The following is a 17,841-nucleotide window of genomic DNA, read 5'->3' as shown; positions in this document are numbered from 1 at the left end:
GAACAGTCGATTCTATTATTCCTTCAAATTAAAAAAAATACAAGTCCGAATTTTTTTATATACATTATTTAATTCTCAGTCTGGAAAATGTCTCGATGGCCATGCGTTTAAAGGCATATGTTTTCCAACATAGAGGTCAGAGCTTCGATGGTTCGAATCACAGCGCTTCCCATAATAGCTCTGGAAGGTAATGGAACATCGACCTTATGTGATGAGTAAACAGCAGAAACAGATATGTTGGTATCAAAATTGGCGGCCTTCAGCAGAACAAAAATCCAAGATGGCGGCCACTAGCAGACGAAAACAAGATGGCTGACATGTCACAAACGAAAAAATTGCTTTGAAATTAAATCCAAGATGTCGGACATGTTATTAGAATTCAAGATGGGAACCATAACGAAAATTGCAACCTAAGAGAATTTAAGATGGCATCCGTAACGAAAAGTGCAACGATGATGTCATACACAACCAAGATGACGTGCATAGCGAAATGTGCGGCATTAATGAGTGGGGCATTCGATTTAAAGATGTAGGATCCAAAATGTGCGGATTTCCAGGCAGAAAGGCGTCTTAGAGAAGGTTTTTAATGCAAATTGATGTCCTGAACGTTTTAGTACCCATGTTTGTGAATTGGAGCCAAGGACCTACTACACAGTGGCGTAGCGTGCCATCTCGGCGCCTGGGGCGGGAAACCCATTTTGCCGCCCCCATTCTATAGGTGCTTAATTAAAATTAAATTTCACATGCAATGAGGTACCTTTTATTGAAGTTAAAATAGGATGAGCTGTTTTACAAGCGGATTCCACGGGCCTTATGAGCAGCGAAGTCAGAAATAACTTTGTCAAAATCAATATTAGCAGCCAATTCTTGTTCAATCGACAATATAGTCAAGTTTGATAGTCTATCGGAGTTATGTTCTTATATATTTTTAACGCCTTTTTGGTAATTATATTTAATTTTCGGAGCTCCGAAGTATATGATCAAATTATAATTTTTCGGGGGAATTGTTAAAGTATTTTTTTAGTATTATTATATAGCTATTTTTATAAGTAGTAATAGGGTATGTATTTTATGATGGATGCACCGATTTGTGATGAAACGATTTTATGATATATATATATTAAATGTTGTCATATAAATTTTGTGTCTTTTTAACTTGCTGCCTCCTCTCACTGTTCGCAACCTTATTAGTATTTTTTAGGCCTGCTATTAGTTTGGGTTTTAATATTTTTTTGGGTTTACCTGCGCTCGCGGTACGGGGCAATATATGAGTTTTACTGTGTCCCGGTTTGCGGAAGTTGTTTGGTTTGCCCTGGGTTAAGGTCAAACTTTACAGTACAATGCGTAGTACTAAATTCAATGAGTGCGAAAGAGAGGCATCGACACGGGCCGACGCGTGAAACAAAAGATTTTGTATGAGTATTTAACATAATAAGGAGTGCCGCTCAACTCGGCACGCGCGCGCCGGGCGGCGCGGCGTGATGCGATGTTGCTGTTCGTATGTAAACAAACAAACGTTATAAAGAGCTCTGTCAGTGATTTCGCAGTTTTTCTTTTAAATAAATATTAAAAAATAGTTGGTGCGCAAAATTCTAGATAAAAATGGAACATTATAGTGTGTCCGACACATGTAATGAATGAATCATAGATCAGATCTCAACCCGCTTCACCGGCGACCCGCCCCCGCGGGCTGCCGCCCGGGGCGGGCCGCCCCCTCCGCCCCACCCACGCTACGCCACTGCTACTACATCAAAGATATGGACTGTACGCCTATTCGCGGTGGCTTTTATGCTGAAGAGATCCGACCTACAGTGTATACCGAAATGTATTTGGCGGAGAATATTTTTAAACGAAGAAATGTATGATCCTACATCAAGTGGTGCAGCTTCCCATCTAGTTTACATCGGTGGGTGGCAGATGCAGAAATTGAGTCGCATTAGTAACATTATTGATTCACACATGTAATAGCATATTGATTCATATTTATTATATGATTTTTGTAAGCTTTTTTATATGTTTTATGTCTTGCTATATGTTGATAAATATGATAACATACCTGTTAATGTGATTTATTTGGTTATTAGTTACCCTTCCTTGGCAGATATAGTGATATTTTACTAGGATATGTATTGCTAGTAGATGTCGATCCCAGAGAATTGTGGTTAATGCCGATGCTGGCATACACTAGTTGGTGGTGTAAGAATTAACTGCACTACCACCTAAGATAGCGCCCCCCAGCAGACAGCACTATCATTCAATCCCCCCACTTCACGCCGATCATTTTGATACCCCACTTGCTACAGTGTGCGACCCTCGCCCCTTCCCTTCCTTGCAGCCTCCGAATATTTTTTTTGTTAAGTTACAGTGACCGAGCAGTTAAAGACGCATGTTTTTCATCCTTACATTTTTATTACTAACAGTCTCCGGCTATTTGATCCCGACCCATCACACTCAAGGCTTTATCAAACTATAAAAAATAATAAAACTTGTGAAACTAGTGCTCTCCCACAGCTCACAGCAACGCTACAAACTATTCGAGAAATAACTATCTGCTGGCGGTCGTCCCAGATGGGGACCTCCAGCAAACTACCACGTTCCGGACCCCCATCCCCTCCCCACACTCACTTTTCCCCTCAGGGCCCCTTGTCGACTTCCTCCCTTGACTAATTAGCATATTGGATCCTCGTCCTGCGCCTGTTCCCAAATTGGCATTTTCCTGCTATTGAAAGACGGCACTTACACTGACAACTTTTTCTCTCGAAAATCTAAATGCATGTTTTACATATTTTCATCTCCAAAGATTGGACAGATGTGTTCTACTTCATGTGGACGAACTAGCAAAACAAAATAGTTTGGGCAGCCATATTAGTAAGATATGCTTAAGAACTAGGGAGTTTGCCTATCTCGCATTATGCAAAAGTATTATGTTTTGCATAAGAAATATAGTATTATTATGCATAGTTACACTACAAAAATACATCAGAATTATTTCCTTTGATAAAACATTTGAAAATTCAACCAAAGCCAATGAATGCTTAGTCATCCTTGTGCTACTGGCTTGTAGGCATGTAACTCAAATGCAACTCATATCTATTAGTCTATAGATTACATGTACACTTCCAGAGTTTAGTTTCGTGACTACCGTTATTTTTTTCAGAAATGTTCTGTATTTTTAGTGAGCAGTCAGCGAAATGTGGAAGATCTATCAAAAACACTCACTCAGTGGCTGCTAGAAACTTGACAAGCCTTTAGTCAAGGCTATCAGTTGGACCAGCCGGACGATAACTAGCCTCGATAAGTGAGTGATAACGTGTAAAGGCCATCAAGTGATACTAATGTTGTCGAGTCTAGAGAGTACATATATGACTTTCAGGTGATCATGAAGTTTTTGGAACTGAGCAATGGAGCTCGCATGCCCGTCGTGGGCTTTGGTACATGGCAGGTTAGTCCGGCTGAAGAAAAATGAAAAAAAAATATAAGCACTGTTATTATTACCATTAGTGAGTTTAACTTATTTAAGCATTGAAACATATTATTCTGAAACGAATCAGTTCAATTCGCTGTAAAATGTTAATCAAAGGTTTAAATGCAATCCTGCTGAAGTTTTGTGAAGGTCGTAACATTTTAACACTATCTTTTGAAGTTTTATATATATATATTTTTTTTTTGTTAGATTTCGAAGAAACACCACCATTTGTAGTCATAACTACGATGCGATTCCGGAAATCTTTTACGTATTTTTTTTCTTTTTATGGTGCATAAATCCCAAAACCATCGTCATCTCAAAAGTTTACATAGATTTATGTATCTATATACCACATATTATGAACATGATAACTACAAAATATTTTTCACAAACCACTTCTTAACTAATATATAAAATAAAACATGTAAATCTCTATCGAGTTTGATAGGCAAAATCGAACGAAAGGAATAAAAATGGAATACGTTTTTTGAAAACAAAAAATTGGCATTCGTATTAAGTAAGAGTATTACCAAAAACTTTTGTCTCAATAAATTTTCAATACGACCAACTATTACTGCAAGGGATGGGAAAACCGGGGATTGAAAGACCAAAAAATTCATTTTTATTGCAGTATGCACTCTATAAAATCCGTTCAGATTTTTTTCAACCTTATCAATTAAATTTAAAACTTTTTCCCAAATGTTTTTTTTATTTAACTAACCATGAAGTAAAACAAATAAATAAAAACAGGGATTTAAGAACAAAGAATATAACTTCTTAAATAGGTTCACTGTAAATCCATCTAAATTTATTGTAAACCATCTAAATATCATTACAAACTTTTGCTGAAACAATTTATGATAAGACTAACAATTACTGCAAGGGATTGAAAAACATCAAAGAGTGAATAAAAAATCCATAATTTCTTTAATATGTATCTTGTTCTTTCAAAGTTATTGTAAGACTTCTAAATGTTATCTTAACATTTAGTAAAAGAAAATTTGATAAGATCAACCATTATGAAAATGACGGGAAAAAATATTTGAGAAGCAAAAACTTTATAACTTCCTTAGTAGGTGAATTATATAATTAGTTTAAATTAATTGTAAGATTTCTATGTAATACCTAAAACCTTCATCTAAAACTATTATTGATATTACCAATTATTACTGCAAAGATTTTTAATATCCCTCTTCAGTTAGTTAATTATTATTGAATGGAAATTTTTTGGATGCATTCTGAAAATTACTATCAGTATTATAATTTAGAAGTTGAGAGGGCATTAGCAATCCTACGTGAAAAATTTAGGTTCTCCCTGAAACTACCTGTAAATCATATTAATTTACATTATGCAGGTTGTAATAAACAACAAGAAAACTTTGTTACTCTTTCTTAACTGGTAGTAATACTTCAAGATGCATATATATATATATATATATATATATATATATATATATATATATATATATTGGTATTCGTTACAATTGCTTTGGAACCATATACAATTAGAAGAAAAAAAGTCAATGCATGATATTTTCAAGTTAATATTTGTGTTTACACACACATAGCTACATAAGTAGGGGAAGCATGTTACTTCATGACCATTAAGAGTATGCAAATTAGGGTATCATTGTCACCCACTTCCCAATCTCCAACTCATCAAACCTTTTTTTAATTATTCTCCCCCTTTACCTCTCCTACCACCCCCCTCACTTCCCTACTCATCACCACTCTCAACCTATCTCAAAAATTCCTTTTATTTATTTCCCTCTCCCTTCTAAACAGAGTTGAGAAGTTGAGAGGTAGGTGTCGCTGGTGTGTGTTGTCAGCCATTGTGGATGTCACCATATTGAATGACATTTTTAGTTGAGAGTTTCGTCACAAGGTAGTGCCAGAGTTGATGGGTGCTATTTTTATTTTATGACTGTGGTGGCTGGGGCTCGATCTATGATCAAGCCTGTTATCTCGAGGTTGGGAAGCGAGCATCATGTCCATTCGGTCACGAACTCAATTAAAGAGTAATGAAATATCAAAATAGGAATGAAAGGGGAAGGGGAGGTGGAGCTGAAATTATAAAGTATGAAATTAATGATGATGGTATTAAAATTAACTGGTAGAAAGAGGTGAAGTCTAACACATTATGTTAAATGTGTCTACCAAAAAAAAGCAGTCAGTGAGTGCATAATATGCCATAGGTGTCTACCAGGAATGCTAGTATCTTAAATGGCGGCCAGAAATTGTGGCCAGAGTGCACTATACCAAAAATTTCTTTAGTGTATGCCACACTTGTACACCAAAGTGTACTATTTCATGCATGTAAAGCATGAATAAATATTTGTAAATATTTTTACATGTATTAAAAAACCCTAACCCCATCCCCTTCTGTTTTTCTCTTCCCCACACGTACAGTAGGGGGAGCACGCCGGTTCTGGGACACTGTAAACAAAGCGACAGGTGCACCTGCACCTGTCGTGCACCTGTTGTGCACCTGTCGTGAACAGGTGCAGGTGTGACAGGTGTTTTTTCGACAGGTGTTTTTTGACAGGTGCATGTGTGACAGGTGTTTTTCCTGACAGGTGCTTGTCTGGGTTGGTGACGTCACGTGGAGGGTGGTTGGATATATTGATCGTGAGCCAACTTCGGTAGGATCGATATATCTCGTCGGGTAACTTCGGGCGTGTTCGTTGCGGAGGGGGAGGAGGAGGGGGAGGGTGTGTGTGTGTATGTTTCTAAATGAGGGGGGTAGGTAGCGCTAGTGTCGCGCCCCGGAATTATTTTTACAAGTATAAAAATGTGAGGGGTGGCGACGGTTGGATTCGAACCTTCGTTTCTGAATCGTTAGTCCGTCATGCTAACCACAGGACCACGAGACCATATTGGAGAAAATAATTTCAAATGTTGTATATATATGCTTATAAAATATTTATTTTTTTTAAAGAGAAGGTATATATATTTTTTTATAGTGCTAGTTCTGCAAATTTAAAAACGGGCGGCCGCCATGTTTATTTTTTTATAGTGTTAAGCGGTAAATTTAAATGAGGCACATCGGCTGCTATGCGGCCGCCATGTTTATTTTTTTTATAGTGCTAGTCGGCCAATTTAAACGGCGGGAATTTAAAAAAAAAATATGTATAGTGTCGGCTGCTAGTCGGCCGCCATGTTTTATTTTTTTTATAGTGCTAAGCGGGAAATTTAAAAAAAAACGGGCCGGCCGCCATGTTTATTTAAACATTGGAAAAAAAATAATAATTTCGACTGCTAGGAAGTAACCAGAACAGCTAACTTTGGAAAAAAAAAATTAAATAATATTATATATATGTATGACAATCGATTGCTGAAAGTCGCCATCTTGTAGTACAGAATACCAGGCCGCCATCTTGTAGCATAGCACACCAGGCCGCCATCATCTTGTAGCACAGCATACCAGGCCGCCATCTTTTTTTTCTTCCCCATTTATAGTCATTGGTTTTTTGCATTTCTCTCAAGTTTGAAAATAAAAGAAAGTATTATTTCGTCAGCCACTACTATATGACTATAGTAGTAGTAGTGGTAGTAGTAGATGTCAAATTTTGAAAAAACGCACACACTGAAGTGTAGCCATGTTTTCTTATAGTACTAGACCAGTATAGTTATAGTATGCTTAATTTGGTGTGTAGCATGTCTGTCTATAATAATAAATAAAAATAAGCTATAGGCATTACTTATGGTTATAGCGTGTTATGATAAAAAAATAATTATACTTTACGTATTTCAGCGAATTCAAACACATTTGTTGTGTTAAAGACATAATGTTCTCTCGTAGTGTGTGTATTGTGGAAATGAAACATATATACAGTAGTATTAATTACTTAAAAAAATAATATTATTTATAATATATATATCAGCAAATTTTATTTTTTAAAAAAAAAAGTATGCTTATTACGTCACTTGTCATTTAAAACAAAAGGTATTGTGCATTTATAGGCATTATATATATATATAAAAATTAAAATATATGTTTTCCCAAGGGGTGTTGGAGCCGCGCAGACGACGATGGCGCGTACTCCCAACGGCCCTTTCGTTCGTCCCCCCCAGTGTAAATTAAATAATGACTCAGACAGCCAGGTGTCCGCATAGGGGACGCCGCTCGCAGAGGGGTGCCGGCTGCAACCGAAGACCGCTTCGAACCCTCCGTCCCCCATTGTCAATTTTTTTTATTTAAATAATTACTCATACACTGGCAGCTGTCCGCTCGCAGAGGGGTGGCGACCGCCGCAGCCGAAGAGAGTTTAAATGTAATTTCTTCCAAAGTTAAAATATATATATATTTTTTCCCCAACACTTAAAAAAAATATTACGTCTATCTGGTGTTGTAGTTACCTGTACCTGCCATTTTATTAATACCAGGTAAAAGTAACTTGTAATAATAATATTTTGCCATAGTCTCGGAAAATATTACGTCTGTCTGGTGTGTTAGTTACCTGTACCTGCCATTTGATTAATACCAGGTAAAAATAACTTGTAATAATATTATTATTTTTGCCATAGTCTCGTTTACGTAAATGTTTCTGTTCAACTATAATGTATGTATGTATATATTATTTTTTCACACAGCAGTTTTTTTTTTTTACGAGTAGCGCATTGCTACAAAAATTATATTAAATAGTACGTTTATTTTTCCAAACAAAAACAGAGTTTTAAACATTAACAGCAGTCTACCATGACCGCATAGTTCCTTACACATATTACCAAGTTTCTGCATACTAAGTTCACTCCATCAGTCTTCCAGACCGCTTCTAGAAATCCATGTTTTTACTGATTCTGGGAATCCCTTCCAGCTGACTAGAAGACGTGTAGGAAGTCGCTTGTGGATTTTATTAATTAAATAAGTGTCTATATACTTTGTCACTTGAATTTCTTGAGAATAAAACCGCCCTTAATTTCATTTCCATCTAGATCAGACAAGTAGTATGTTCTAGGATAACTGTTGCGTATTTTTATCACCTTAAAAATCTCGTGGGACCAATTTACGGAATAACCTTTTGCAAATAAATCCTTATTTCGTGAGATACGTACATGATCTCCGACACTAGCTTTAAGTCGCCTGTGATCTATTTTTTTCACAACATTGTAAACCGTTTTAAGAAGAGAATTATCTTTCACCTCGTTGGGGCTCATACCGATAGTCCTATGAAATCTGCCGTTGTATATTTCCATAACTTTTGGTAAGAGCGGTAGCCATTTATAGTTTCCCTGAGCGCTCATTTCCGTAAACAAAAGCGATTTTAAACTTCTAATGAAGCGTTCAACTACCGAGGCCTTCAGCTCGCTGTTGGTTGAATAATGGTTGATTCCGTGTTCTTTCATCAATGTCTGAAATCTTCTGTTATAAAATTCGGTACCGCGGTCTGAGTGCACGTGAGTGAAAACTCCAGAATCCTTTAGAATACGTTTCATAGCTAAAGCCACAAGCTCCGCAGTTTTTTTCAGTACCGGAACCGCGTAAGCCCGCTTGGAGTAAACATCAATCGCAACCAATATATATCTGAATCCTTTATTCGCACGGTGATAAGGTTGCATTTCCACCAAATCGATCTGTAAAAGATCGCCGAGACCATTAGTGATTACACGTCTCCGAGGAAAGACTTTGCATGCACTTTTGTGAAGTTCAAATGCAATACCGCGTCTGGCAGTCATTTTTTTTTTTTTACTTAATTTTTTTTAATGTAGCCTGATTCAATGAGTTCTTCTAGTATGGCCAACACTTCATTGGAATGGCTTGTGTTCCCGGATTGTTGCGATGCAAGTAATAATCTAAGCCGATCACATAATTCATTTACCGAGTTCCAGTAAACATATTCCTTTCGACGATTTAAATCTAGTTTTTCAACTAAACCACTGCCTTCATGGGAAGCAATGACAGGACAAAGATCCTTAATGAGCCCAAACTTTTCATGATCGGTGTTTTTATAACGTTTAGATGATGCATCATTCCTCTTATAACATGCGCTAGTAGACCGCAGCAAGCGTGTGTATTGACGCAATGCAGCTTCTGAATACACCTTAGGTTCTTTCGAAAACAATAGCTCATATAATCCCGGCGAAGGTTGTATTATTTCATCATCTATGCGAAGTAAATTATTAGGTAGGAAAAAAACTTCCGTATTTCCCAAGAACCAGCGATTCTTGCGTTTGTAAATTCCGTAGGTCGTATCGTTTATTTTAGAATTGAATGCGGTTAGGTAGGACCGGGCTTCCTCACCCAACGGCTCACGTGACGCAGCCGAGCGTTTACCTGAATGAACAATCAGTGGTAAATCATCATCATCTTCTTCTTCACCTTCGCTGGAGAAAGTCTTAATCTCAGGTTTAGCGATAGGTGTAGCGGATTCTTTTTTCACCTCCACCGATAAATTATCCGTGGCAGCAGAAGAACTCTCGAGACGCGAAGTGATCGGTTTGAATACCTGTTCATTAACTGCATCCCGCGCCAGGCGCGCGCGTTTGGCCAGCAAATATTTTTCACGAACGTTTTGTATGACGTGATGGAGCTTTCTTGCTTCTGAAGCCATGACTGACTCATGTCAGCGTAAATAGAGGCTTTTATACATTAATTATGCCTTTGAAGCTCAGTAGCTGTAGTGGGTATAATGGGAAGCTCAACCGGTAGGGTAATATGCGGAAGCGGATTTGAAGATGGTCTTACACCAGACAAATTCACCAACGAACCTCTTAAAACCGGAAGCGATACAGATGGTACACCAGACAAATTCGGTGACTGACCTCTTAAAACCGGAAGCGATACAGATGGTGACTGTGCCGGCTGGTTTTCAGGTCTGTCCGCTAGCTTCCTTCCCAATAGTTTATACAATAGGTCTAGACGATTTCTCATTGCATTCAAGCTTTGATTAACGATATGTGGAAACTGAGAACATGAATTAGCTCCACTAACGAGACTATCAACTTTAGCCTCAAAACTCGATAGAGACTCCTTAATAAATTTAGCAGTATCTTCGCGTAGAGAACTCATCAAAGTATTAATTTGAAATTCCATACCGGACACTATTTCCTTACTTACAAGCTTCGGTTGCTCGCCCACGAGTGTTAAAATCTCTGTAAATGTCGCGCGATCCGTGGCATCAACCTGCCTTAGGTACGCAGTCGTATCAGATTGTTTTTCGTTTGTAGACACCAAAGCATTTTTGATTGCTTCAAAGTGTTGTTTGTGTATATATAAATCCTCGTTGTGTTTAGTCAGAAAAAGATTCTTTAGCTCGCTAAAGTTCCTATTGCAACCACCACTTGACAGAGCCTTCAACAGCTCTAGAATCTTGGCAAATGACTCGCGCGTATCGCTATCTGCCTGACGCAAGTAACTTCCCATTCCCCTCTGCAAGTCACGTGACGAGCTAACGAGATCCTTCACATCCGTAAAAATAACATTCAGCTCATCACTACTTACAGATACCAGATTTTTCAACTCGTTTAAAACTTCCTTCTCGGGTAAATTTCCTCGAATTTTATCTAAAACATCTGTACTCTTCTTTTCAAACTGATGTAGATACGTTAGCAAATTGTTATTAAGATCCTGTGCGTATGAGAGACTGTTTTTTAGTAGACCAAAGTCTTTTTCTAAATTATTCGCCATCATACTAATTGCATGTGCGGTGGCACCGGAAGCTACATCTACGTAATTCTTTGTGGCAGCATCTGCCGCATCACGTGGATCGCCTACACCGCGCAAACGTTTCCCGCCAACCTGACAGTGCCCATCTTCCGTAAGAGTCAGACATGACTGTCGCCGACGTTTATTCCCGCCGCTCCCAAATTTGGAGATGCCCAAGTTCATTCTTCACGAAGGTAACACTATGAAGTGATCGAAGCCACAGCGATAACGACCTTTTTGTAGAGGAAAATCCTTACCTATTACTAGGAAACCATAACCATCATTGCTATTCCAACAGCGAGCACAAACATCTTTAAATTTATCGAATGACATGTCGGTTGTGACTGCTCGTGGTAAACATGTTGAAGATTTATAAGATCCATTTTAAATAAAATTATCAAATTAGCATTATCCCGAACCAACTGTTTTCGGGTTTGGCTATACGTTTGAATTAAATAAAAACAATCGCACAATAAATGTCGCCCCATGGAAAAATACTTTTGAACTATTGCCTGTTTTTCGCATCCGATGTCATCGAAAATTATAATCGAATTGGGTAGCACTTTGCTTGGCGGCACTACCTCTTCATTTTCACGAAATAGAAAAAATTTAATACCTTGAACATGAGACAATACCTGCGCCAAACGTTTATATTTTGGTTGTTCTATGCTCTTGCTATACAAATAAATATTCTCGAAACGCACTCCGTTAGGATGTTGTTAGGATGTTCCCGTTTGCTTATAAAATCATCGTGAATAATTTCGATCGGAAGACTGTCATGTTGAGGGATTACTTCCATCGTTACAACTGAAGCGTAAAAAGTATAAAACCGTCTTATTTATACCCCCCAAAGTCATTAAGCTGATATGCGTCGTGCTGGAAGGAGGGTGAAGGGTAAAGGTCTTATTAACTCTGCCATAAATAAATTACCTTTCGAGCTACATTTGCCATCTTATCAGTACTGTGGGCGCGGTACAAAACTTGAAAAACGTTTAGCACGCGGAGACCCAGGCAAAAATCAATTAGATAGAGCGTGCAAAGAACACGATATTTCATACGCATATAGTAACGATTTGGAGAACAGACATCAAGCTGACCGTATTTTAGCATTTAAAGCTAAACAAATTGCACAGAACCCTCAAACTAAGCTAGGTGAAAAGATCGCGGCTTGGAGCGTAAGTAAAATAATGAGTGTTAAGCGTAAACTAGGAGCCGGCATAAGAATCGCAAAGAAAAAAAATAAGAAAAATAAACGTGATAAAAAGGGCGGTGTTCTACCATTTCTATTTCCAGCTCTGGCAGCGCTCGGTTCTTTGATCGGAGGCGCAGCCGGAATCGCAAAGAGCGTGACAACCGCTAATAATCAGACTAAATTGTTGCAACAAAATGCACAACATCACAGACGTATTCAGGCCTTAACAAATCGAAGCAAAAATGGTGCGGGGCTTTTTTTACGACCATTCAAAGCCGTAAGGGGAGGCGTGGGAGGACGCAGCTGCTGCAACCGCCGCAGCCGCCGGAAGCGAAAAGGGGGAAAGGGAAGGGTGGGACGCTATTAACCCTCCTCCCACACGACCCCCGCGGGGAAGGGTCTCTCTCGCCGCAGCGACTAAGAAAGCAGTAAAAAAAAAATGAGGAAAGGGTGATTTTAGCCTTGCCTCACAGACCGCTAACTACGACGGATTTAGAAAATGCGGTATTCAAGTTGAAAATCAAAAATTTCCGAGGTGTTTTCATGAGAGATAACTTACCTTTAAAACCGTAACAGTACGAGTGCGGGATAATTAATCTAGACGTATCGACAGGAAAAGGAACTCACTGGGTTGCATATAAAAAGTCTGGCAGCACTGCGCTGTATTATGACAGCTATGGCGACCTCAGACTGCCTCCGGAAGTAAGAAAGTATCTGAAAGGCACGATGTTAAGTTACAATTACGATAGACAACAGACGATCAAATCGTAGAATTGCAGTCATTTATGTTTAAGATTTCTCGTGTCCGCGTATAAGAAGCAAAATAAATAATTTCAAACAGCACAGATACACCAGCCATTGACGCGTACAGTCTATACCAGAGTGCAACCTATCCTGGTGATCCATACTGTAGTGCAAGCTAACCTGAAATGTCAATTTCACTTATATTAACGGGAAAAAATTCTGAATTACGGTCCGTATATTTTCCACCCCTTGACCTTACGAATGGAGAGTGGCAGATTGGGCTAATCGACTTTCAAACATACCATTCCATTCCGAACGTTGACGAAAAAAACAACAAATTCCGTTTTTCGAAAAACAATGGTCCTGTGTCTCAAATTATTCTTCCCGTCGGAAGTTATGAAATTTCAGATTTGGAAAGTTACATCGGAGATCTGTTACCACACGATGCGACATTTATTTTGAGAGGCAACCCTAATACATTGCAATGTAATATGCATAGTAATTACAATATCAATTTTACAGGAAGCGATACGATCGGAAAAATGCTCGGTTTTGAACCTAAAATTTACGTGGCAGGTCGAATGCATGAGTCAACACAACCGGTCAATATTTTCCCTGAATCGGTCATACGTATAGATACAAATATCGTGGGCTCCAGCTATTTAAACAGACAACCTAGCTTGAGCATACACGAGTTTTACCCCAGCGTCCCGCCTGGTTATAAGGTCATCGAAGTACCTAAATCTTTCATATACGTTCCGGTGATCGTTAAACGAATACACGAGTTGTCTGTGAGGATAGTCGACCAAAACGGGAAGCTCATCGATTTTAGAGGCGAAGAAATAACGTTACGTCTGCATTTAAAAAAAATATGGGAGTGAATTACTTTGGCATTCATAAAGGCTCCGGGGGTTTCGAAGGCAGACCCAGTAGTCAGCGAGACGCCAAGCGGTTAACACGTAAAAATATACGCTTTCTCAAGAAACTAGGATTCAAAGTATTCCAAAATGGATTCCAGCATTCTCCAAGTCGACCAGCCAATTCAATTTGAAAATGATATCACGAAAACGGAAATACATAGCTACCGGCCATTCATTTCGGGTCCTTATGATTTAAATTCCGAGATACGTATCGCAATCCAGAATTCTGATATTTATTGTCTGCCTTGCAAAAGCCTGTTAAGAATCCACGGAAAATTCGTCAAACCGGATGGCCAGGCCGCTACATACGCAAAAATTGTCAGAAATGGAATTTTACACATGTTTAACAGAATTGCGTACGAGGTAAATAATTTACAGATAGATGAATGTCGCGACGTTGGATTAGTCACTACGATTAAAAACTATCTTTCGCTAACGCCCAGTGAAAAAGCCGTTTCCAAGATGGCCGGCTGGGGCTTGACTGAAGACTATAGTGTACCCATTAATGCAAACGGCGATTTTGAAATATGCGTGCCTTTGAGTAGTCTCATGGGATTTTTCGAAGATTATAAACACGTTTTAGTTAACGTTCGACAAGAATTAGTGTTACTTGTTTCAAACTCTCAGAACAACGCGGTGTTAGACACGGCAGCGCAACCGTTGCCTGTGACACTAACATTCACGAGCATCGATTGTTTAATGCCTCATGTAACCGTTTCTACCGCACAGAGAATTCATTTGCTTAAAATGGTTGAAAAAGGAAAAAACATAGACATTCCTTTCCGATCCTGGAGCCTCGAAACGTATCCGGCCCTGCCGCAATCTCAATCGGTACATTGGTCCGTGAAAACATCATTTAATACGGAAAAGCCTAGATATATAATAGTCGCATTTCAAATGGGTAGGCAAAACAACGTCGCCGGTGATAAATCAAAGTTTGATCATGTTGACATTAAGAATGTGAAAGTTTTTTTGAATTCGGAATCCTATCCGTACACAAACCTGGATAGTAATTTTCCTAATGATAGCTATCTGCTGGTGTATAACATGTACGCGGAATTTCAAGACTCATATTACGGTCGTCAATCATCACCACTTCTCGATCCGGAGAAATTTAAAGATATGGCTCCTCTCTTTGTGTTTGATGTGTCTAAACAGAACGATAAGATGATTGGAGGAGTCGTGGATTGTAGAATAGAAATTACCACAACGAGAAATATTCCCGTCGGCACTCAAGCATTCGCACTAATTCTGCACGATCGATTGGTTTCGTATAACCCGAGAGACAAATCTATTAAAAATCTAATGTAATGTAAGTGATAACGCAGTCTTCCCTGGGACGTCATGCTGTATGCCAACCTCCAGGGATGCTACTCTCAGCACGGTTTCGTCTTAAAAGAGATAAGCCTGGCTAATGACGAAGGGGAGATAATTACGAGAACATTTCAGCCGCCATACTCGTGGAAGTACCTCCACAGAAATTACCAGAGAACAAATTCTTGGTTAACTAGACATTTCCACGGCATCCATTGGGATGACGGTCTGTTTCCGTATACTTCGTTGCAAAACATCCTGTCAGGACACATCAGCGGAACCGTAATGGTGGCAGGCGTAGAGCAAAAAAGGTGGCTTGCAAAGTTGTGTAAAAAACATGTTAATATTCAGGATGCTCAGACCGAGCTCGGATGTCCGTCACTGAAAGAACTGAATAAAATGTATACGCAAGATAATAGCCGTGCACGGCCCGTTACGTCACGACATAACGCCGCGCTGCTTAGGGCTTGGGCGTTGGAGAATTGCCAAGCGACGCCAGACCCTGCTTGCTTCCCCCCCGATACAATAAATTGAAAGCGTCGCTCGTGGGGAGGGGGAGCCCGGTGGGGTGGGCACCCTCGGTGTTATAGCGTCGCTCGTAGGGATGGGGGAGCCCGGTGGGGTGGCCACCCTCGGTGCTATCCATGTAACGCGTCGTTCGTAGGGGAGCCTAGTCACCCTCCAAGCCACTCTTCGTACAAATGCAGTTTAATCCGGAAACGCTGTATCGGGATGTGTTGCTCGGCTGCGGTCGCATGAACTTCGAGACGGCAGACGGTCGCCAGTGGTTGCACGTGTGCACAGCGTTGGGACACCTGGTTTGCGAGGACGCAGACAAGGAAGTGATAGAGCTGCCTTGCACTCAGCAAAACTGCAGCGTAAGACTCCTACGGCCGGACACACACCTCCCATGCTCTCCGGAAACTCTGCTCGTCGAGGCCGCAGATGAGGTGTTGCAGGTGTGGCCCGGCCAGGAGCAAGGTTTTGTTGAGTTCGAGGTGCTTCGTCCCAACGGCACGGTGGTTGCCTGGAGTGAATCGTGTGATTCGTTCACACACGCAACATTCCTCGACGGGGGCAACCACTCGTGGAGTGTGCCGTGCAACCCGGACATCTGCGACCTGCACACCGCGGACGGCTCCGACGACGAGGAGGAGGAGGACGGCCGCTGTCGCGGCTAGACATCTGCCGCCAGCCGCCAGCCGCCACCCGCCCGCCAGCTGCCACCCGCACGCCCGCCAGCTGCCACCCACCCGTCTTCGCCAGTAACAGCTCCGGTGAGTGACGTCCGCCATGTTCCCACCCATCTGGGGTCGAGACCCCATCAAGACCAAGAGGGAAAAGTCTAGACACATCCGCGGGCCGTATCCCTAAGGCTTAAAACTAGCTTCCGGTGAACATCTGGACGTTCCCATGCCGCTGTTCGAGGATGTTCGTTATTTAGATACGAACCCAGAACAATTGTCAGATGATGGTTTTAGTGATAATCAAAGTGACCGAAACTTCTATGACATTCCTATTTCTTTGGCTTCGCGCCGATGGCGAGAAAAAGCTAAGAAAAACAGAATAGCGGATCCTAGGTTAACTGACACTTTACCTCAGCTAATGTACGACTGTCAAGAAACTAGATATATTTACGTGCATTCTAGCCTGCACTGTGTCGAATACCGTGTTAGATATTACGACATTGAGAAGGATTGTGAACGTCTGCCTGTATACTTTGAATCGTGTCGCGATAATATCCATTATCGCATGTGTTGGGATAAATCATTCCCATATACTACCATGAGACTGTTAACATCGTTTCACTGTGAAGATAAGAACTGTTACGTGCACTTATGCCATCCGCTGGCTAAACATCCAACAACCGTTGAGCCTCGGTCGAGTAAACATGTCGTTTAATCCGGGTAACCATTATGAAAACCTGTCTCGTGGTTTATCAGTGGTGGAGTACTCAATCTGGAATAATGGCATCCTGAAGAACTATGTGGAGAGTTGTGACGGTCACTTTCACACTGTTCAGATTATAAACCCGGACACTAACGATTTACCCCTGGAAGTTAATCAGTGCAATTCGTACGGACGTTGTGCAGTTAATTACATGCGAAAAGACACGCCATTGCCTTGCAGTGTCGACGAAGTCTACAATCACGCCTTGCAAATGCCAGAACTGCATTCACCCGACTGTGCATCAGCTATCATCGAGCCTGCGAAACCAGCGCGCAAGAAATGTCAGCGGAGAGCTCCCGCAACGTATGCACCGCGCAAGACTCGAACCCGAGACCTCAGCCATCTGGGACCCGTCAGTCAAGATGGTGATCACAACGTTCAGCAGAACCAGCACGAAAGAGACCTAAGCAATGCCAAAATAGCCCTACGTACTGTACTCATAGAAATGTATAACAAACTGTAAGTTTTATGACTTGTGCTTTATTAATTTAATACATGGTTTTTGTGGAAAAAACCTCTTTATATCAATTATTTGTTGTAATTTAAAACACACATAAGTGTGGTATAATATGAAAAGTTTTATACGTAATTTTGGACTTTGATTAAAGAG

The 17,841-nt window shown here is 40.2% G+C and overlaps 1 protein-coding gene across 1 annotated transcript in view; it reads left to right on the top strand.

The window, feature by feature from the left end:
- The first annotated feature begins 3,176 nt into the window (after positions 1-3,176).
- Positions 3,177-17,841, top strand: part of LOC134531103 (1,5-anhydro-D-fructose reductase-like) — a 78,309-nt gene continuing 63,644 nt past the window's right edge. The window contains exon 1 of the mRNA XM_063366651.1: positions 3,177-3,442. Coding sequence (XP_063222721.1) covers positions 3,380-3,442 — 63 coding nt within the window. The 5' untranslated portion in view covers positions 3,177-3,379. The remainder of the gene's footprint in view (positions 3,443-17,841) is intronic.

This window comes from Bacillus rossius, chromosome 3, assembly GCF_032445375.1.
Source record: "Bacillus rossius redtenbacheri isolate Brsri chromosome 3, Brsri_v3, whole genome shotgun sequence".
Taxonomy (NCBI): domain Eukaryota; kingdom Metazoa; phylum Arthropoda; class Insecta; order Phasmatodea; family Bacillidae; genus Bacillus; species Bacillus rossius.
Note: the sequence above shows the minus strand (reverse complement) of the source record. Positions and strands in the feature narration are given on the sequence as shown.